At 34.0% G+C, this 21,343-nt stretch overlaps 1 protein-coding gene across 2 annotated transcripts in view; it reads left to right on the forward strand.

Moving 5' to 3' along the window:
* The first annotated feature begins 9,650 nt into the window (after positions 1 to 9,650).
* The window catches only part of LOC126736040 (tuberin), a 69,592-nt gene continuing 57,899 nt past the window's right edge, over positions 9,651 to 21,343 (forward strand). For both annotated transcript variants that reach the window (XM_050440241.1, XM_050440247.1), the window contains exons 1-8: positions 9,651 to 9,909; positions 10,211 to 10,347; positions 10,405 to 10,633; positions 10,691 to 10,856; positions 10,908 to 11,082; positions 16,645 to 16,993; positions 17,049 to 17,536; positions 17,589 to 17,801. In XM_050440241.1, the coding sequence (XP_050296198.1) occupies positions 9,834 to 9,909; positions 10,211 to 10,347; positions 10,405 to 10,633; positions 10,691 to 10,856; positions 10,908 to 11,082; positions 16,645 to 16,993; positions 17,049 to 17,536; positions 17,589 to 17,801 (1,833 nt within the window). In that variant the 5' untranslated portion in view covers positions 9,651 to 9,833. The remainder of the gene's footprint in view (positions 9,910 to 10,210; positions 10,348 to 10,404; positions 10,634 to 10,690; positions 10,857 to 10,907; positions 11,083 to 16,644; positions 16,994 to 17,048; positions 17,537 to 17,588; positions 17,802 to 21,343) is intronic.

A 21,343-nucleotide genomic window follows, 5' to 3' on the forward strand; every position in this document is an offset into this window, starting at 1 on the left:
TTCTAATCATATTATTTTATGTTTGTTTTATTTATTATTATGTACACTTAAAATTTGAAAATTAAGACTTTAGAAAAAAAATCTACAAGTAACGAAATTTGTATTTTTTTTAGAAGGGCCTTCTCTGAAGATACATGATCATAGAATATTGTTGTATAAGTTGGATATCTATGGTTTCAGGGGTAAGGCAGTTGAATCGTTCCGTTCGTATTTGAATGATAGAACTCAATCTGTGTGATGGTCTGTTTTGATGGTGTTTTCTCTACCCAGCAAACCTTGAACAATCGGTACCTCAGGGTTCGGTTCTTGGCGCAATTTTACTTTTGTTTTATGTTAACGATTTTATGAACCTAAAGATTTCGGGGATGTTTACTTTGTTCGCGGATGATGCTACTGTCCTGTGGAGTGACATGGATAACCACATCCTGGCAAACATTGTTAATAATGACCTGCCTTTAATTAAAACTTGGCGGGACTGAGCGTAGCCGATCGAGAGTTCTAGCCGTGACACTGGTTTCGTGGCGTCAAAATTGAAGCCGAGATTTGGTAGCGTACGCCGTACAGTGGAACGACTAAGTGGAGATACCGCGGGACCTAATATTTTACATTTTACAAGATATAATTTTTTTTTTATTATTACGTATTTTTAGCTATATGATAAATGTATTAAATATTTTTTATTATTTATTTTATTGGAAAAATATACATAAACGGTGTTTCAAATTCGTCTACCCTCAAAATACGAAAATGGATAATTTACCCCAAAGTGCACATTTTCACAAAAAAAAAACAAATTTTCAAAAACTTATTCTTGACACTTTTGTGGGTTATCTTGGTCGCTATGGGAAAGTTTTTGCATTGCTGTATTACTTTTTCGTAAAAATGTTAATGCCGAAAACAAAATTAGGTAGGTACCTACGCCAAATTTTTGTTGCTTATTTAAAAAATCGAAAATTTTAATGATTCCGAAAATAATCAAAAAAAACCAAAAAAAATTTTAAATCCATTTTAATGTTTTCTGAGCTTAAACAGGAATGCAGTAAGAGGTAGGCATTATTCTAAATAAAATTAAGATTGTAAATTGTAAGTTAAAAATAAAATTGTTAATTTATCCACCTAATTTAAATACCGAATTTTTATTGGTATTCGATTTTAGTATTCCGATTTTATAGTATCAAAATAGTACTATAAACTACAATAATAACTGCAGTAAAATATTATTTCGAATCAACGCAAAATATGTGCCCCAGCGCGGCTAATTTTTGCCATCGCGATGCGGTCGTCGCCTCGCATGATTTCGGCTTCTGTTGTGAGGTATCGATGGAAGCGGGGATAAGTGTCCAGGCTAGAACTATCGATCGGCTACGGACTGAGATAAACTTTGTTTTAATGTCTCAAAAACCAACAATACCAACATTATCTCATTTAAATGTAACTTGGAACCAGTTTACTTAGAAAACCTAAGTATTAAATCAATTACTAAATTCTTAGGCATTCAAATAGTTAATAAACTAAAGTTTTTTTTTTTTCAAGTACTTTATTGTCGAAAATTTGGTACATGTACACGAATTTTATTGACAAAGCTTCAGAAAATAAATACAATCAAATCAGACTTTACAAAACAAATATAAAAAATTTATACAACATATAAAATGCCTAAAAAAAAAATGCAAGAGAAAAATGTTACAAACAAAATCCTTATAAAACAAAATATATGCATGTATACAAAGGTAGCAGAGATAAAGGGACACATAAAGGTATGTTCAAAATTAAAATTAACAGATTAAAAGCTTAGCATCTACTACACAACATCCTCAGCCTTAAAAAAGTCTTCAATCGAATAAAAGGCTTTTAGAAGCAAATATGACTTCAGTTTACAACGAAACTGGCGCAAAGACTGAACACTTCTTAATTCCACGCTAATGTGATTATAAATCATTAAACCGCGATATATAAATGAATCTTTGATAGATGTAAAATGAGGAATAGGAGGGGGAATATTATTAATCTGTCTGGTAGGATAACTGTGATGTCGGATTGAAAAACTGTTCTTATTTTTGAATATTAAACATGCAGTTTCCAGAATAAATAATGATGGTAGGGTCAAAATACGGCTCTCTTTGAAAAGATTACCACAATGCATTCTAGAATGGGCCTTAAATAAACTTCTGACAGCCCTCTTTTGCAGCACAAAAACAGACTGAAACAGATAATTTGAACATGCACCCCAAAATGGAAGAGCATACCTTAAATGCGACTCGAACAAAGCAAAGTACACATCACGAGCAACATCTCTCCCCAGTTCATGAACGGTTGCCCTAACAGAGAAGCAGCCAGAAGCAAGTTTTTTATTTAACTTTAATATATGGTCAGAAAACTTTAAATCTTTATCAATGACTAAACCAAGAAATGCAGAATTGTCTACCATGTCCAATGCGTTCTTACCAAAATCAAGACTCTCAGCTTGAAAATTGAAACCAATAATATGGGACTTTGACATATTTAAGCAAAGTTGATTGGAATCACACCATTGCTTTAATTTCAGGAGATCGGCTGCAACATCTCTGACAAGCTGCTTGGGATCTTTATTCGACCATAAAACCGTTGTGTCGTCAGCAAACAATGTAAAATGTCCACATATGCTAAGAGTAATAAGATCATTAATGTATACAAGAAATAGAAGGGGACCAAGAACTGACCCCTGTGGAACACCACAATCCACAGACTCCCTACCACAAAAGTCACCATTAAGGTACACAGACTGCTCGCGACCAGACAAATAGCACTCAAACCACTTCAGTGCAACAACGTATTGAACAAATGGGTAACAACCTTACAGCAAGCTGCTTTGCAACTAGGATAATCAAACTTCAATGAGTTGGATAAAGGTACGACTAAAGAGACATATTTTACATTGATTGAATCCCATTTACGGTGTGGCATATGTTTTTGGGCTTCTTGTTCTAAACATTCAATGCGTACATTATTTGTGTCACAGACAAGGGCAAAATTAGATACATGAATGAAGCCAAAGGTACAGATTCATGTAAGACTCTCTTTGTTGCGGAGAAAATTTTAACATTGGCCTGTCTTCATAATTGAAATGGTATCATTAATACACAAGAAATATGGTGGTAGTTTGGGTCAGGATTTATCTTTTTGCTTCATAAGGCAGACATATAGGGTGCCATTGCTCACTCCCTGAGGGGTCGTGGTGCATGTCTCTCTTGCTTATAATAGTCGGCAACTTTTTAACCATTTGCCTATCAGAACAATACAGATTTCTTAAGCTAATCTCAGTCAGGAAATTGCTTGTTGAAAGACCCTATTATGATATTTTGAATTTTAATAAATTTGACAAATATATATTACAAACAAATTTACATTTTCACACTTTCACTTTCCTCCGATACACAGTGTTTCGACAATAATAATATAAAGTCTATATGAGTAAAGGAAGAGAAAGTATACTCAAAGTCAAAGCGTCTATTAAAAGGTCTTTTCAGAAAGGTCAGACTTTGACTTTGAGTATACTTTCTCTTCCTTTGGCCTTTGGTCATATATCTAAGTCTCTTTGAGCATAATTGATGATTATTTTGAATAAAGTCTTTATATTTCAACTTGAAATAACTATCCAGTATAATCTATAAAAATCAAAATATAACATCATTTGTCATATCATTTCAGTTTGTCTCATTTCCATTTTTTACTAATTTTAAGCGAACGGTATATATAATCAAACCCATTTGCACTTGCTGTTAGTACTGCTCCTCGACATTCAGATTTCAGAGGTCGTAACAGTCAATCTACGTTCGGTGTTCTATTGGTGCTTATGGTAGCTTTCTATCTAAGAATTATTTATCTATGCTGACGGTTTTCCCCATATACATATAGACTCAATACTGGTAAGATTGCAACAAATGCGACTGTGCATGATCAAAAATTCTTATCGTTGATTGGCCAAAGTTTAAACGATCCATAATCCTCGTTTTGGGATGATGGAGGAACGGTATAGCCAATAGAAAATCGCTCATGCGCATCGGCGAGTTTTCCACTTCGAGCTACAGCCAGTAAGCACATAAGTCTTATTCTTGGATTAGCAATATCAGCATTAAAAATAGAGTTAGTTATCATGGATAATCAAATTAATGTAAAAAATACTTCCAAAACAACAAAACATGGATCCTAAATAATGTCCAAATAAATGAAATTAGAAATTATAGGAACTACAAATACAAGAAATAAATACAGGAGATTAGGAAATATGATTATTTATAATTATAAAGGAATATTATGTAAGAAATGAGAATGCAGTACACAAAATAAAGTTGTTTTTTTTTATTATTTATTATTTATAATCAGTGCGAAGCGTGAACTTTTTTTCGGGTAGACAAACAATAAAAATAGTTAATTAGAAACAAATGTGTATTCAATATTATTCACTTTAATGAAATAGAGAATGAAAGCGCATGAAATATTAACTCAAAGAGAAAAATGATGTAGTGATATAAAAAAGAAAAAAATAATTACTACTAGCATAAAAAGATAGATAGATAAAAATAAATACTACTTACAAAAAAACACAACATAGGTAGGTATAACCATAAAAAAGACCTTTTCTAAACACCCAAAAATAAAAATACTAATTGCTATAGCACGCGCCCGCACCAAATGCATATCACAGAAAACAGACCAAGGATTTTTGGGTTCTGTGATGCAGATTCATCAAAACAAAACAAAACTGAAGATGTATCGAGTTTTTCTTAAGAAATTTTGCAGCAATGAACAAGCCATAACAACATTAGAAGCTCTTTGAGGGTCGAGAAGCATTGGTTTTCTAAGTACCCGGAATATGGACGACATTATTCCGAACACGTTTTCAGTAACTCGACGAGCGCGTGAGTGGCGACAGTTGAAGTGTCTCTCTTTACAACTTTTCTCGTGGGTTCCTGGATAAGGTTTCATTAGATATTGACTTCAGCTGAAGGCATGGAGCAGATCACACCGCAACCGCCGGCGCCGTCACCGTCCCCCCAGCCACAAAAATCCAAGGCAAAAAGATTTAAGTCATCACCGCAGATGCCACCCGAAGCAATAGAGGGTCACTTAATACAGGCCGTAAATGTCATGCAAAAAATGACGAATAATAAACCGGGTCGATATGATTGTTCTCTATATGGCGAACTTCTTGCTACAAGGCTGAGGGCGATGGATGAACTGAACAGAGAGCTTCTAATGCACGCAATCGACGATCTGTTCTTCCTGACTCACCTACTTCCTCTTTTCAATCATCATTATTATCACTCTCTCCTTCGATTGCTTCGCAAAATAAAGATGATTTATACTAATGTAGTACTAATATTACATAAATAAATGTTTATAGCAATATTATTATTATAGTCGGAGGCACTCTTAACGTGCGGGTCCAAAGGTCAAAATTTCGTTTCGAAACTCCATTTTTGGAAGATTTCGCATGTAAAATTATTATCAAATTATTCTCTATATAATATCTCCTTTTTTGTACTTTAAAATCACCTGGGCTTTTTGTCATGCTTGGGGTATCACGCCATCTGTCATACATTTATTAAGAAGAATTGTCATTGCTTCTACAGTAGTTCTTCCCCCAAGTTTTATCATTTCAGCTGTAATTCCATCTTCCCCTGGTGCTTTACCGTTTTTCATTTGAGACAATGCTAGTTCTACTTCTTCTCTGGTGATGTCAGGAAGATCTTCGGAGCCTACATTGAGAACCGCTTCATCAACTTCGATTGCTTGTTCTGGGTTGTCTCCTGTGTACAGTGTGCTGTGGAAATTTTCCACGATATCCATTAAATCTTTACTGTCCTGTTTGATGTTTCCGTTTGCGTCCCTTAGTTGATGTATTTGGAGGCGTCCATCATTGTTACGTGTTTTAAGTACTTTCATGTTTTTGTTGTTTTCGATGGTCGTTGTTATCATTTCTGTGTTGTATTGCCTTAAATCTTCCCTTGTTTTCTTTTTTATCAATCTATTAATTTCGTTGTATTCATGAGTCCCTTTCTCCAAGTTTCTTCTCTTCGCCATGAGTTCTCTAGTTTCCTTTTTTATTTTTGAATTATTTTTCTTGGTAGTGGCACATATCATTACTGTTGGCTGTTCAGTGCTTCTTTATTAGACAATTTCTTGTTGAGTTCAGCTTGGAATTTTTGGCGGTTTTCCTGGATTGTTTTTGATGTGGGAAATGGTTGTATTTTGATTAGCTTATTTCGTTCACTCTTCACGTTTATTTCTATTTTAGCTCTTACCAACCTGTGATCGCTACCAGTATCAAAGCGATTTAGGGCCGAAACGTCTTTTATAGTAAGCTTTTTATTGGTTAGTACGTAGTCGATCTCGTTTTTCGTATTTGAGTTCGGACTTCTCCATGTCCAACGTCTTTTTTCTGATTTTTTGAAGAAGGAGTTCATACAGTACATACTTTCTTTTTGGAGATAATTGATCAGTCTTTCTCCTCGTTCGTTGGTACAACCCAGTCGGAATTTACCCCACATAGATATCTTCAATACTATGTAAATGACTCTACTCGATATGGATTTCATCTTAGTAACTAGCCGCTTTATACTCTTATGAATCATTATCGCTGTTCCGCCAATTTTCCTCTCTGTTGTTTCGATACAAAAGGTGGCCTGATTTCAGTGTGATGCATTTTTCGTCCGGTAATTTGGTTTCGCATAGGCCCAAGATGTTCCATTTGATATGGGATAGTTCCACCTCTAATTCTTCCAGATGTTCGGTTGATCTCATTGTTCGAATATTATAGGTGGCTAGGTGAAGTGTAAATTTTTTCTGTATTGAGAGTGGAGGGGATGAATTTTTTCCTTCCCCAGAATCCTTGAGGCTGACCTTGTTACTGGTGTGGGATTTGTCATGCGATGATCTACCCACCAGGGGTACTATTTCGTTTGTTTTAAAATCCATCATGGTTTACGGGGGTTTTTAGCCATAATCTTCCATGTTGGCTAAACGGGTTGGGTTGGGTTGGGTTGGGGAAGATGTGAATATCAGCCGCTCCTGACATGGAGAACAGACGCTGTTTGCAGCCGTCCACTCTGAATCAGACGCTGCGTGGGAACTTTCTTAGCTTCACCTTCAGCACTTCGAGACCTTACCGGCATGGGTGGCCTACCGGTAGCTATGCTACCGCCGGCATTGCTCCCTGGCTGTAGGTTACTGAGCCCTCTCACCGACGACAAGGTGACAGTTCGCCCAGAGATGGTTTTACCATGAATTTAAATAAAACAAAAGTCATGTCACCTGACAATATTCAAGTACATATAGAAGACCGAATTATTGACAACGTCGAAGAATATGTATATTTGGGACATTGCATCAAATTGGGCAAAGAAAATCAAACTGCCGAAATAAACAGACGTGTTCGTTTGACATGGGCAGCCACGGGTAAACTGTCACACGTCTTGAGAAATGAAACTATTCCATTCAATTTGAAAAGAAAGGTCTTCAATGCCTGCTTACTGCCCGTGATACTTACAGAATTGAAACCATGACACTCACTGTTAAATCAGCTAACAAGCTTAGGACCACCCAAAGAGCCATAGAGCGGATGATGCTAGGAATAAGCCTGAGAGACCATATCACAAATAAGAGTATTAGACAAAGAACTAAAGTTGAAGAGAATAAAGTTTAAAGTCATAACACGCATAGCCCACCTGAAATGGAGCTGGGTAGGACACGTCGCCCGACAGGACGACTTGAGATGGTCAAGACACATCGTTCAATGGATACCTCGCATACATAAACGCAGTGTTGGCAGACCACAGTTACGCTGGCTCGATGATGTCAAAAACAAAGTGGGCAACAGATGGCACCAACTGGCACAGAACAAAGAAACATGGAAGAATATAGGGGAGACCGATGTCCAGGAGTGGACTGTGAAGGGTTGCTGAAAGAAGAAGAAGAACAAAACTGTCACCAGAAGCGAAAAATCTTAAAGTTACAGCTAGCCTTTCATTGGCAGGTATTGCTTTTCTCATGATTGTATTAGTTTTTGTTATATATGGATCGATCTTATTAAGGAGATATTCGAAGTCGACTGCTGACATTCGACAAAAATTTTCGAACTTTCTAGATGGTTCTTGATTCAAATCTTATAGTATATTTGAGGCATTATACCTGCAAAAATGTTTAGTTATATCAAGTTGAGCGCATGCTCAAGACATTAACGGTGTTCGCATCTTTAATGTCTTAAAAAAAATTAATTGTGCTATACGCCAAAAAAATTACTCGAGTAAATTACTAGCCACAGTCCGAACTAGACTTTTTAGTGCGGCAACTGATTGTCCCGAAGAAGTAATGTATTTTTACATTTTTATTTTGATAATAAATAAAAAGCATTTCGCGGCAAGACGCCCTTGTCTGTAACGTCACTCTTAATACATACCTAGAACGACTTCTATCCAAAGATAACATCCACCATCTTCTTCTTTTACGTTCCTTTTTCTTATTACGTAAGAATAAAACACTGCTGAAAGTTATACAACTAGCAGCGGCGACAACGATCTGCTCTTCATCACTGTCTATTTTAAACTGCACACTGCACACGCCACCGAAAATTAAGACGTCGTCGGTCGCCGTCCTTGGTTGCTCTACGTAGTACTACTGGAAATATTCGATATTGGACGCATTTCTGCAAATAACGTAGCGTCTGGGAGGCTGACCGAAAGCGTAGTACATAGTCCTACGCACATTCGCCGAATGCACGTAGTGTCTGGGACCGGCTTAATAAAATAGCTGGTCGACTTCGATAGGCAAAAGCTCGAATGTCTTTCCCGCGAGTAAATTTCGCAGACGTAATACTGATGCGGCCGGACCTCTGTAGCCTGCTTGATGCGTATTTGGTTCGATAAGATGCTCCAAATTTGGGAATACAAATATCAATGTGTCCTATACATTAATTGGGTGTCAGCCCTGTATTTTTATCTTAATCGGTGCGGCAGGCGGGGCGTGCCTTCGGATTAATCATGTTTAGATACTATATAATAATAATAATAAGCAGAGCGACTACGTTTTATGATATTTTTTTATTTTTTTAAATTTTAATTCAACAATTACGTGATAAATTAATCACAAATAACTGGATAATTTTGGGTAGACAATGTCAATAAATTTTTGATGTTTTGTGCATACTTTAATTTGGTAGATTTATTTTGATACTCTAGTGAGAATATTATAAGAATAACAGAAAACTTTAATACATTTTTTTTTATTTTGTTTGTTTATAGATACCGACTACACCACGTACGACCACAAACTGATTGCAACAAAAATTGAGACCCTTACAATGAAACCGGATCTTTTTCGTTTGGTTTTTAGTTTCTTAAACATCAAAACAGTAGCAACCTTTCAATCTTTTCATGTAAAACGCTACCATAGTTTGTTTGGTTTGCTTTGAAAATTTTTAAAACATAAACAAGTAGAAATCGATATTATTAAAGCTGTCAACTCTCAAACAAATTTTAAGAAAATCAACCGAAGCGTTTCCGAATGTTTAAGTAACCGAACGGCAACCTGGGATCTACCGAAAATTGTTTGATTAACCGGTTAATTCAACCGGTGAATTCTGAAAAGTGCCCTTTGTTTGACATTTCCGTTTGACATTCGATCGAAATCAGCTGTTCTTGCATTATATTATAAATTACAATAGAATACGGTGTGCCTCATCAACAAAAAGTAAATGCCGGAATTTTTTGGCAAAAAAAGTCCGTTCATTCTTTTAATATTTCGGTCCTGGCTTGCCTGGTGCCAACCACATATTGCGTATTTACACATGAGCAACAATGAGTTCTAAAGAAAAGGATAACAAAACCCTTCCGGCCAGATTTAAAGATTTTTTTAACCGTAAGGCCCATTTAAGTAAGTAGATCTTTATGTCTTATCAATTTGAACCTTTTATTTTAAATTCCCATATCAGGAGTAATCACTTATTCTCCATAATTAACAATATAAGTTGCATTGATATGACTTTTTGTCTTTGTTTGAGCTACCTGATTTTGCCCTTTTTCAGATCTAAACCTAAAGAAAACTAGTCACTAGAGTCATTTTTCTTTAACAAAAATACAATTTTTGTAAATACTATTATAAAGTTTGAATGTTCAATTAATATATATTGATTCAATACTTTATTCTTTGTCATTTATTCTTATGCATTTTTAAGCTACTCATCCAGGCAAAGGCGAGTTCACACTCTCCCAAGAACGAATTCGTGATATAAGCCGCGACTCTCCTTTACAAACCAGACTTAAAACCCTTAAAGAGTTATCTGATAAAGTTCAGCATGATAAACTGGCTGATGTAAGTTGAATTTCTATAGTAAAAAATCTGTACCTTCTATAGTCAGATTTATTATAGAATGTAGTGGAAATATTATGGAGCTGCACAGAGGACCTTTTCTCCACAGAAAACACGGCTGAAACAAGACACCAGGCTTTTTATTTTATGCAATGTTTGGTCAAGGGCCAGAGCGAGAAGTTAAAAGATAAACCTATGAGAGCTCAGTTTTTTAGGCTGATTAAACATCATGACCATCCTGAGGATATTGCACAGAAACTGGATTTGCTTATTGCTCTTACTTCTAATGGTAGTAATCCCTCTGTGTTTAATTTAGTTTTGAAATAAGAGATTATAATCTTTTTAGGTAAAGTGGTGTTATCCTTTGAAGAAGAAATAGGACGTTTCTTACTTAATTGGCTACCAGAAATATCTAGAGTAGGGCAAATTGAGAAATATTTAGCCATGATTGATAATGTGATACATTTTAATGCTGCATACTTAGATGAGGAGATAATAAATGGCATTATTGAGTAAGGATATTTTTAGGATTATTTTTTGTTTTCAATAAGTGTAATTCTTAGGCACATTTGTTTACTTTGTGGCCCTACCAGTCAAAGCACCACAATAATTATATGCTTATCCATTATGTCCAGTATAGTAGCTTATTGCAACATGTCTCCAGATGCTTTACCAAAGTTTATCGGAGCACTTTGTAGGACAGTTATTGATAAGAAGTATTGTGAGAGAAGTTGGCAGGTAATATTGTTTTTTTTTTGGTGAATTTTTATTATTGTGAAGAATATTTCTTAACTCAATAGATATAAGTTTATGGATAAAGATCCAAAAGTTTGGTCTTTTAAAAAATTAACCCTTAAAAGCTCAAATTTTTTTTTTTGTTTTTGTAATTTTTTTTAAACAAAAAGATTTTAAGAAGAACTTATATTTTTAAGATTTCTGTTTCTACAAACACATAAAAAAAGGCTGTTACATATATGTAACACTAGGCTTTAGTGCTACCTAATAATAAAATAATAGAAATAATGAACAAAAAATTACTTGGTATGACAGCCTACATTACATATCACACAAAGACCAATATCACATTTTTTGCACATGATTTTAATACTTCTTGTACAGAGTTCCATAGCATACCTTTTCTTGCCTTTCTCTTTTATTGTCTGGTATATAAACAAGTAGATGATCATTTCAGTCCTACCTAATTTTGTCATTTATTCTGCTACTTTATTTACTACCCAAAGAAGATAATGGTCTTCCAGCCCCTTTAGAGATTAGCCATATTTTTTTTAGGTAAATATTTACAATTTTTTGTCTAAATTGAAGTTGAGTCATGTAGTGTCCTGCTTTTTTGTGTAAAATATATGCATTTTCAGGCGTCTATCAACCAAGTAAACAAATTTTACCACCATTTCTTTGAACAAATACTTACTTATATGTAACACTTGAGTTTAAAGCCCACCCCTGTAAGCCCAAAAAATATTCATTATATTATTGACATAAAAAACATCAATACAATCATTTTAAATTACACTTAAAATGAAATATATCAAATTACTCTAATACAGAAATATTTATATCTACATGAAAATCAGCTCCATTTTTTAGTCACAATTTGTATACACACAATCTCTGGGTTTATGGGGCGATCCACCATGAATGAATATTAACAACAGACATTTAAAATGGTTAACACATGTTTTCACATGATGCAAGTAGCGACATCTATTCATTAAATAAAAAAACAAGTTCCAGTAACTTATTTTCGGAAACACTGAAGGCATTATTTATATTTAATGCAGGGATATTAAGTTTATATTCTTTATTAGATACAATTGGACCTAACTTAGGAAGGTACTTATAGTATTTTCATAATTTTTTAACACCAATATAGAGGAGTTTCTGACAATGGATTTGAGGTGATAACATGATTCTGGATTCAGGCAAGTTAGGAGGGCAGTTTTGGCTAAAGCATTTTTTGTTTTAATATTCTTAGCAGCCTTGTACTATTCCTAAGAATATTTCATGAAATAATAGGAATATTCTTAGCAGTTTTAGTCAAAGAAAGAGCAGCACCTATCCATTATTGATGAAAACAAAGAAAACACAAAGTCTTGATTTCACAACATATAATCACACATGTTTTGCTCTAGCCTTTCAACGCTATACACAAACTTCACATTACATGAATAAATAATTTTACATAAATAAACATTGTGTGTCTATGCCTGACTTTAAATGGGGAAACATGTGATTATATGTTGTGAGACAAATTTATAAGGTACAAGAACCTTCGAATTTGAAGTTTTGATACTCATATTGCAAAATTAAGGTTTTAATTCATTAGTAGGTATAATTGGCCATTTTTTGGAACCATTGTAAAATATTATATTTTTTTCACCCTAACGCAGAGGAATTCCTGTGGATGATTTTGAGTGATTTATAAATTTACCTTCAAAATCTCGTTATTCATTAGAATAGTATGTGTATAAGGTGTCCCATTTTTATATATTTTATGGAGGTTCTCGCTTATGCAAGGAGATGAAGAAAGATGCGGTTTTCGCGACACTATGCTACTTTTAATGTAACCCAACGTGCACTATTCAAATCTGCCAAGTGATTTTGAAAAAATTTCATTTTCAGTCATTCTCTGAAGCTCTGTTATTGTCAGACATTAAAAAAGTAAATACAGTATTTTTAGATTTTTTTGTGTTGAATTCAGTGGTATACTCAAATTTTCTTTAATGGTTTCAGTTTTTGAGATATTGACATAATTTTTATTTATGGCACACCCTACATATTTTTTAAAATTTGTTTTTCTTGAGAAGAGCTTTACAAAAATATAGCATAGTCTATTATTAATTTTATAAATACTGTGACAAAATGATTTTTTTCTATAATTTACATTGATAATAGATAGGCGCTAATACCTATGTATTTGATTTTGTAAAACCTTTAATAGATTACAAAAGCCAAATGACTAGCACTTGTTAAACAAATTTATTAAATTAAAAATATGAAAATTTAATATAGAAAAAATTAAATAAAAATTTTATAGGAACCCAATTCTTAAAAAGTCTAAAAATATTGTTCAAAATGCAGACCATTAATTACGTCTCCTACAAGTTTCATGAACTTTATAAATTCTTTTAATATAAATTGTCTTTGTAATTTTGCAAAAGTATTTTCATTGCATGTTGGTATATTGCCATGAACACATTTTATTCCTTAAATACCTCCACAAGAAAAAAACAAAACGCTATAGATTCTGTGATAGTGGTGGCCATTGAAAAGTATTGTATTACTCTAGCATTGTGGGCTGGAGCTCCATACTGCTGGAAGAATATATCATTTAGTTTAGCCAGTGGAATATCTTCTAAAATGTTCATAGTATTTTCTTCTAGAATTTGTAAGACTCCATTAGAGGTTAGATTTTCTTCATAAACCTTGTAAACTATTTTTTAGTTAAAAATAAAATAGGAAACAATAAATTCGAACCTGTCTTGACGCTCTCTACAAAAAATCACATGGTTATTTCTTTGACTGCAAAACTCCCAGTTGTGTCTATTGAGAATTCCCGAATTTGTGAGATGTGCCTTGTCTGATCTAATTATTTTTTTCAAATTTATTGCCCTGATATAAACCAGTGCAGAACTCCAATCGATGTTCAGCATTACCAGGGAGCAGATGATAAAATAGTTTTGAATTTATGTTTTTTTTAAATCCTTTGCATTTCTGTTTTAGAAACACCGAGGAGTGCCTTAAACAATTGCTAAAATTTTTGTTTTCTGTTTCTTCGTTATCTTTGTTGTAAACTCGGGGTCGAGATTTGTCAAAACATCCATGTTTGTCTAAGGTTGTCTTCTTTCAAGATATCTACAGTGGCGGCCGGCTAATTAAAAACGACACAAAATTAAATTTTTTTGGAAAACCATTTTATGCAGTTTTACGAATGATATTTATTTATAAGGGTTAGACATATTAAACACATTCTACCATAAATCAATAGTAATCTATTCAAAAATCTAGGGAAAAAACAATGTTTACAAAATTAATGGACAACAAATTAAAAACGAATTCAATATTTTAATTTTACACCAAAAAAAATCAGTATTTGGTAGGATATCCTTTAGCTTCTTTTATTGCTAGACATCTTCTTTGCATAGATTCTATTAAAGTTTGACAGCGAGTAATTGGGATGGAATACCAAGTGGAATACCTTCTTGAACACCTTTCACTAGTTCGTCCATGTTTTTAAATTGCTTTGGCTGAATTATTCTTTTAAGATCATTCCACAGATTCTCTATCGGGTTGAGGTCTGGACTACACGAGGGCCATTCAATTACATCAACGAGGTTTTGTTCAAACCACCTTTTTACTGAACGTGCTGTATGCTTGGGGTCATTATCCTGTTGAAATTTCCAGGTAATAGGTAATTTTTCTTCTGCATATGGAAGCATCACATTTTCTAATGTAGATTTGTATTTCTCCTGATCCATAATTCCATCTATTTTATAAATTGGTCCAACTCCATACCATGACATGCAGCCCCACATCGTAATTGAACCACCTCCATGTTTAAAAGTTAATTTTGTGAATCTTGGATTTAATTCCTCACCAGGTGGTCTTCGTACGTAAGTACGACCATCCGTTCCGATGCGATTAAGTTTTGTTTCATCCGACCAAAGTATATTTTTCCATTGGATAAGGGTCCAACTCAAATGATCGCGTGCGAACTGCAATCGGAGTTTACGATTCTTCTTTGAGACAAGTGGCTTCTTTCGGGAAACTCTTCCAAATAGTTGAAACTCATTAAGTCGGCGGCGAATTGTTCTTACTGATGGCTTCGGATCGTTTTGTGCATACATTTCACGTCTGATATCTACTGCTGTTAAATGGGGCGACTTTTTTGCTAAACGTACCATAATTTTATCCTCTCTTGCGGTTGTTATTCTAGGCCTTTTCTTCCTAGGTACATTTCTAACCGTGCCGTGAGCTTTATAATGTTTAATAGCATTATGAACCATAAATTTGGAACATTTTAGCATTGCTGCAACTTTACTGTATGAATGCCCTTCTTGAATCAAATTTAAAATTACTTGTCTTTTTTTCAGGGTCACAACTCTTTTTTTTACCCATGACGTTTGTTTTATATTGACCTTGTATTACTTAAGTGAGACACCAACTAAATGATAAATAAATGCTACACATTCATATTCGACAAAAATTGATAAAAAAAATCAAAAGATGAATCGTTTTTATTTAGCTGTCCAAGGTATTTCTAAATTGTTAAAATATCAGATTCCAAACCTGTTTCAAATCCAAATATTTATGCATGTGCAAGCTTAACATGAAGTGATAAAAACATTTATGTGCAAATAGAAAATATACCGTATGATTTTAGCATAAAATATTAAAAATTGTATCGTTTTTAATTTGCTGGCCACCACTGTATATGACAAAATATCTAAATTCTAAGGTAAATCATAAGGTAAAGAATAATTGACCTGTTCAGATGGAGTTCTAAGGCCTTGTCTGCATTTTCATTAGATATTATGAAGCAAGTATTCATATCATATTTTTAAAATTTTTGGTTTTGTTATATTCAAGCTATATTAAAAAAAAATTAAACAATAACAAGAACGATAACAAAAAAAAACACTGAATAACAATAAATATCAGCACTAAATTGGGAAAAATGTAACCAGGAATAATTTTAGAGAAGCAGAAACTTCAAAAATCAAATACTATAATAATATCTAAATAATGTATTGCGCTACCACGGTTACTCATGGCCATCCACTATTATCAATGTAAATTTTAGAAAAATCAATCTCGTCACATTATTTATAAAAATAAGTATGGACTATGCTGTTTTTGAAAAGCTGCGGCAAGCGAAAAGAGATTAAAAAAATATATAGGATATCCCATTAAAAAACATGGCTATTTGAATATCTCAAAAACTGTGACTTTAAAGCAAACGTAGGTGGGCCACTGGATTCTACCCAAAAATCTACAAATATCAGTTTATACTTTTTTAATATGTCTGACAATAACAGAGTTACAGGAAATGACTGAAAAAGCATTTTTTTTCAAAATTGGCCTGTAGCACAAAAACTAAGATAGCTATAGCTCATTTCATAGGTGTATCTTTGATTTCATTAAAAAATAGTGCTGTGTTGCGAAAACCATATCTCTCTATCGTTTTTAATAAGATTTATGCACAGGTATTGCAATTAATTGCACTCAAAAAGAAAATATTGTTACAATCATGACCAGAAACACCTCTCTTTTATCTTTCAGATAATGAAAACTTTATTAGGAACACACATGGGCCATTCAACAGTTTACACCATGTGCAGAATAATGCAAGAACCCACCCTAAGATCGCACATTGACCTCCTCAGGGGTGCAGTATTTTTTACAAGAAAAGGCCTATGGACCAACATATTTCTTCCAAATTTAAAATGTCCGCCCAGCTCCATATTACCGTGTTTACTACAAGCGGTTAAATGTAATCATCCGTTTGTTGCTTACGAGGTATCACTCGCATTGCAACAGTTGGTAAACCATTTCGGTAGGGAACTGTTGGATTCGTCGTGGATGATTATTTTACAAATTATTTCGCACTTATTGTATATTGCCAGGACTGGTAAGTGATTTTTTTTTAAATATTAAACATGGTGCATAAAAAAATGGGTTTTTAGAGCACAGTCATCACAAGATGGTCGAGTTTAAATCGATTGTAATGACCACAATGAATTCCATGGAGAATTTAATTGAAATGGGTCATTATAATGGTGATTTGAAGAGTTATTACAAACTAGTTGAGGAGTGTGCCTTAGACAGACCTGACGAAAGTATTTTAAAATTATTGGATTATTTATCGAAAAACATTAATCCTTTACAGCACTTGTGGATGACGAACTTATACAATTTACTGTATAAATATTTTAAGCCGGAAATGAAATCTTGCATCCGCATCAAAGTGATTCAGATATTAACGGACATTTTTAAACTGAACAGGGAACAGTACGAAGAAGAGCTCATAGAAAGAATCGTCATCCCTCATATGACCCACGTGATAACTGAGAACAATATACTTATAAGAACTTCAGTTATAAAAATGCTTCTTGAAATGTGCTCATGCTGCGACTCCAAACGCTGTCTCGAGTTACTGGATATACTAGAAAAGGTACTAAACACCTCAATTTTGATTTGTTAACAATTTTTTTATTGGTTTTTAGTTGCTGTTTCGCCCCTTCGATACTCCACACGCGGACTCGGACTATCAAGATATTTCGTGCCTTGTGAGTGGACTGACCACTTTGTTTGTCAAGAAAATCCATAAGTTACCCTCCTCACATGCGGTGAGGATTTGCAATATGCTCGTTGAGTTTTTGGAAAAACACTACGAGACTCCCGGAGTGTTTCAGGGTACTCGGCAAATTCGATATACGGTGAGTGAACAAAAAACTATTAAATACTTACAGGGAATTATAAGACACATGGATAAAAAAGTTTAGAGATTAAATGAATTATTTTATTAGACGTTTTGACCAATATATGATTCACGTTATTTAAGTTATTTTTATATTTCTCTATAGACTTAGATGTTTATAAATAACATAGTTCTTTGATATATGGGTGAATGAGTGCCAATAATTTTCGATCAGTAGAGGAAAACTATAGAGTCTTAGTGTTCTGTTCTTGTCTTCACCTCAATTTCACTTTATTGATTAGTTTAATACTTATAGTTTGATTTAGTTTAGTTCTATAAGTTATATTCTTAAGTCCATTCAAAGTATCGCTTCTTGCTGTTAATATTTTGTTGTTTTACATAATGAATGTTGCGCTTTGCCTTATTTCCTCGCCTCTCCCTATAATATTTCCTTACTTGCTATTCTTTACTTTTACTACAAACCTGGTACATACCCAAATAATACGTAACATGCAAGTACCGAAAAGACTGACGCGGGGAATCGAGGTGAAACATACTCGGTACTAGATCGTCTTACTGTTAATAACCATTTTTACGATGTTCGCGCGGCCTTCCGCAAAAACCTCCTGTGTTATCCTGATCCTGACTGACCCCTAGGTAAGTCTTTTTACTTTTAATTTAATTCAATATATTTTTCGTACTAAGTCAGCAGGCTGTGGTGTAAAACCGTCCAAAGGTACATGAACCATCGCAACCTATAAATTTTACAGTCTATAGGGACTCAATTGTTTGGAACCCTTTTCTAATCAATGGCACCCTTTTAAACATGGTCCTTCGAGCCGGATAGTGCCCCTTTTCTAAATTGCTTGTATTAATTTCAAAAAAAAAAACTTTGGACGATTTTCTGTACTTCAGTTTGCTTACCATATATACTTTGAATGCTACTTCATGAATACTATTTAGTTTTACTATTAATTTGCATAATTTGAAATACGATTTTGCCTAAAACTTCCGAAAGTTATACTATAAAATTATTATAACCTTTATTTCTACATAATTGCTACTACTGTTATTAGAATACTGTTTCCACTAATCGGGCAATCTATATTTGCTTTTATTTGGTTGCATAACCAGTTCAGCTCTACTCTACTATACTTATACAAATATAATATATATACACACATCAAAATGGTCTAGGGAACACGTACAAATATGTTAATATTTTTGAGAAGATTGGAAAAAAGTTAATTATTGCAATTTTTTTACATTATTCGAATAAAATAACAATATAGTTATTAACTTTTTTTTGTAGATTATAATTTACTCATAATTTAGGGCCCAAATAAAAATAAAGAACAAAATCCCATTTATTACCGTTTATTAAAAAAAATTATAAAAATAAAAATTTACCAAATACAAACTAAACTAGTAGCCAGATGGTCCACCTCTATTATTAATAATACTTTGGCATCGCCTAGGCATACTTAAAATTAAATTATTAATTAATTCTTGGGGAAACTCCTCCCAAACATGCGTCACAGCAAGACAAAGCCAGAGCGCTTTGAAAAAAGTCAAATCGTTGAAGAAGTTGCCTTTTTAACCAATCCCAAACATGCTCAATTGGATTAAAGTCCGGTGAGGTAGAGGGCCAGGGTAGAAGATTGATTTGATTTTCCTCAATAGCGATTCGTACAAGCCGTGCTCGATGTGGTGGGGCATTATCTTGTTGCAACAACGAATTTGGGCCCATTTCGCGTAAATATGGAAGAATTACAGGCAGTAGTATATTATCCCTATAACTTATTCCAGTCATTGTATTTTCCACAAAAATGAGGTTCGTTTTTCCGTCAAGTCTAATGCCACTCCAAAACATTAGTGATCCACCACGTTGCCTTACTACTTCCCGGGCATGACGCAAACGACTTTCATTTCCTTCCTCTCTCCAGACACGAATTCTACCAGAATTAGGATAAAATGAAAATCGAGACTCATCCGTAAAAAGAACTTTGGCCCATCTTTCTTGATTCCAATTAACATGTTCATGGCACCACGTTAATCTTGCACCTCGATTCCTAAAGTTAACCGAGGAACCCTTAGGGGTCTTCTGGCATGAAGTCTCATGCAAACGGTTTCTAATAGTTTGACCTGAAACCTCGACGTTATGCACTCGTGAGAGCTGCTGAACCAAAACAGAGGCTGTTACCGTGGGATTTCTTTGAGCTTGAAAAGTTATAAAACGGTCTTGGGCAGGTGTGGTAACTCGCAACGGGGCTTGATGCCGTTCTCTAACATCATTTGTCTCTCTATATCTTGTCTACAAACGGTTAATTACACTGGGAGATGTATCCAAAGCTCTTGCAACGTCTCTTTGACTTATTCCTGCCTCAAGCATTCCGACTGCTCTTAGCATTTCCTCTCGAGTTAAATGTCGTCTTTCCATTTTTATTAAATAAAAACTAAATCACGATTGTTCGGTTGGAACCACAGAAAATGCGATATTGCGTTAGAATTTAAAAATTATAATCTGCGTTATTTCAACAAAATGTGCAAGTAGCAAAAAACGCTGTTCTGGCATGATTTTTTGTACCCAAATATTTATTTTACTTCGTTGGTATCTTAATATTAAAGGTAGTATCTATTCCGTATGAAAATATAAATATATAAAAATTTATAAGGCGAAAAAAACTATTTCTCTAAGTGTTCCTTAGACCATTTTGATGTGTGTATATATATATAATACTTCTTTCGGCCGCTCCGAGTTCAGCTAAAATTTTAGTTGGGTTTTGTTGCATTCCGTTGCTAAAGATAACGTTTGCATTGTATACGCCAGGGCCGTTTTTTTTTTTTTTTGGTGATGAATTTTATTATTCTACGCGTATTGCACAGGGATTTATAAAAGAGGTAACATTTTTACTCTGAAATTTTTGGATTTGGAGTGATTTTGGGGTTTACAGAGGAAAAAAGGAAAAAACCTTACCATGACTTCTTCAGCAAATGATAAGATTTTAAAATCATAAGCCTTAAGGCAAAGTGCAATATCCCAACTCTTTTTAGTGAAAGAGGCTGCGGCATAAGCTCTCATTGATTCATCGGAATTACTTTAATTTAAAATATGTTATAGAAGCTTGGCAAAAATAAGGCAGGATTTCGAGAAACACTATAATTCCATACTCACTTTACTTGTGGCTTCTCCTGACGAGATTAAGGTTGAGGAAAAAATAGGTTTAGATTTTGTTAAACGTTGCCATAAAATTGATACAATATTTTATCAACTTTTTGAATTGCCGCTGGAGGAAAATGGTGTCCTGGATACTTCTATTCGCCCTGTTGGCCCTACTTTACAATACTCTCACGATATTGATCATTTGCCTCAGCTCGATATACCTACTTTTAATGGAGATATAACTACATTTCCCAAATTTCATCAAAGGTTTGCTATTATGGTCCATTCCAAACGCAATTTAAGTAATATCGCGAAGTTTAATTTTTTATTAGGTGCCCTAAAGGGACAACCTCGTGATCTCATTGCTGATATTTTAATCACTAATGAAAATTATCCTA

This window comes from Anthonomus grandis, chromosome 1, assembly GCF_022605725.1.
Source record: "Anthonomus grandis grandis chromosome 1, icAntGran1.3, whole genome shotgun sequence".
In the NCBI taxonomy this organism is placed as follows: Eukaryota; Metazoa; Arthropoda; class Insecta; order Coleoptera; family Curculionidae; genus Anthonomus; species Anthonomus grandis.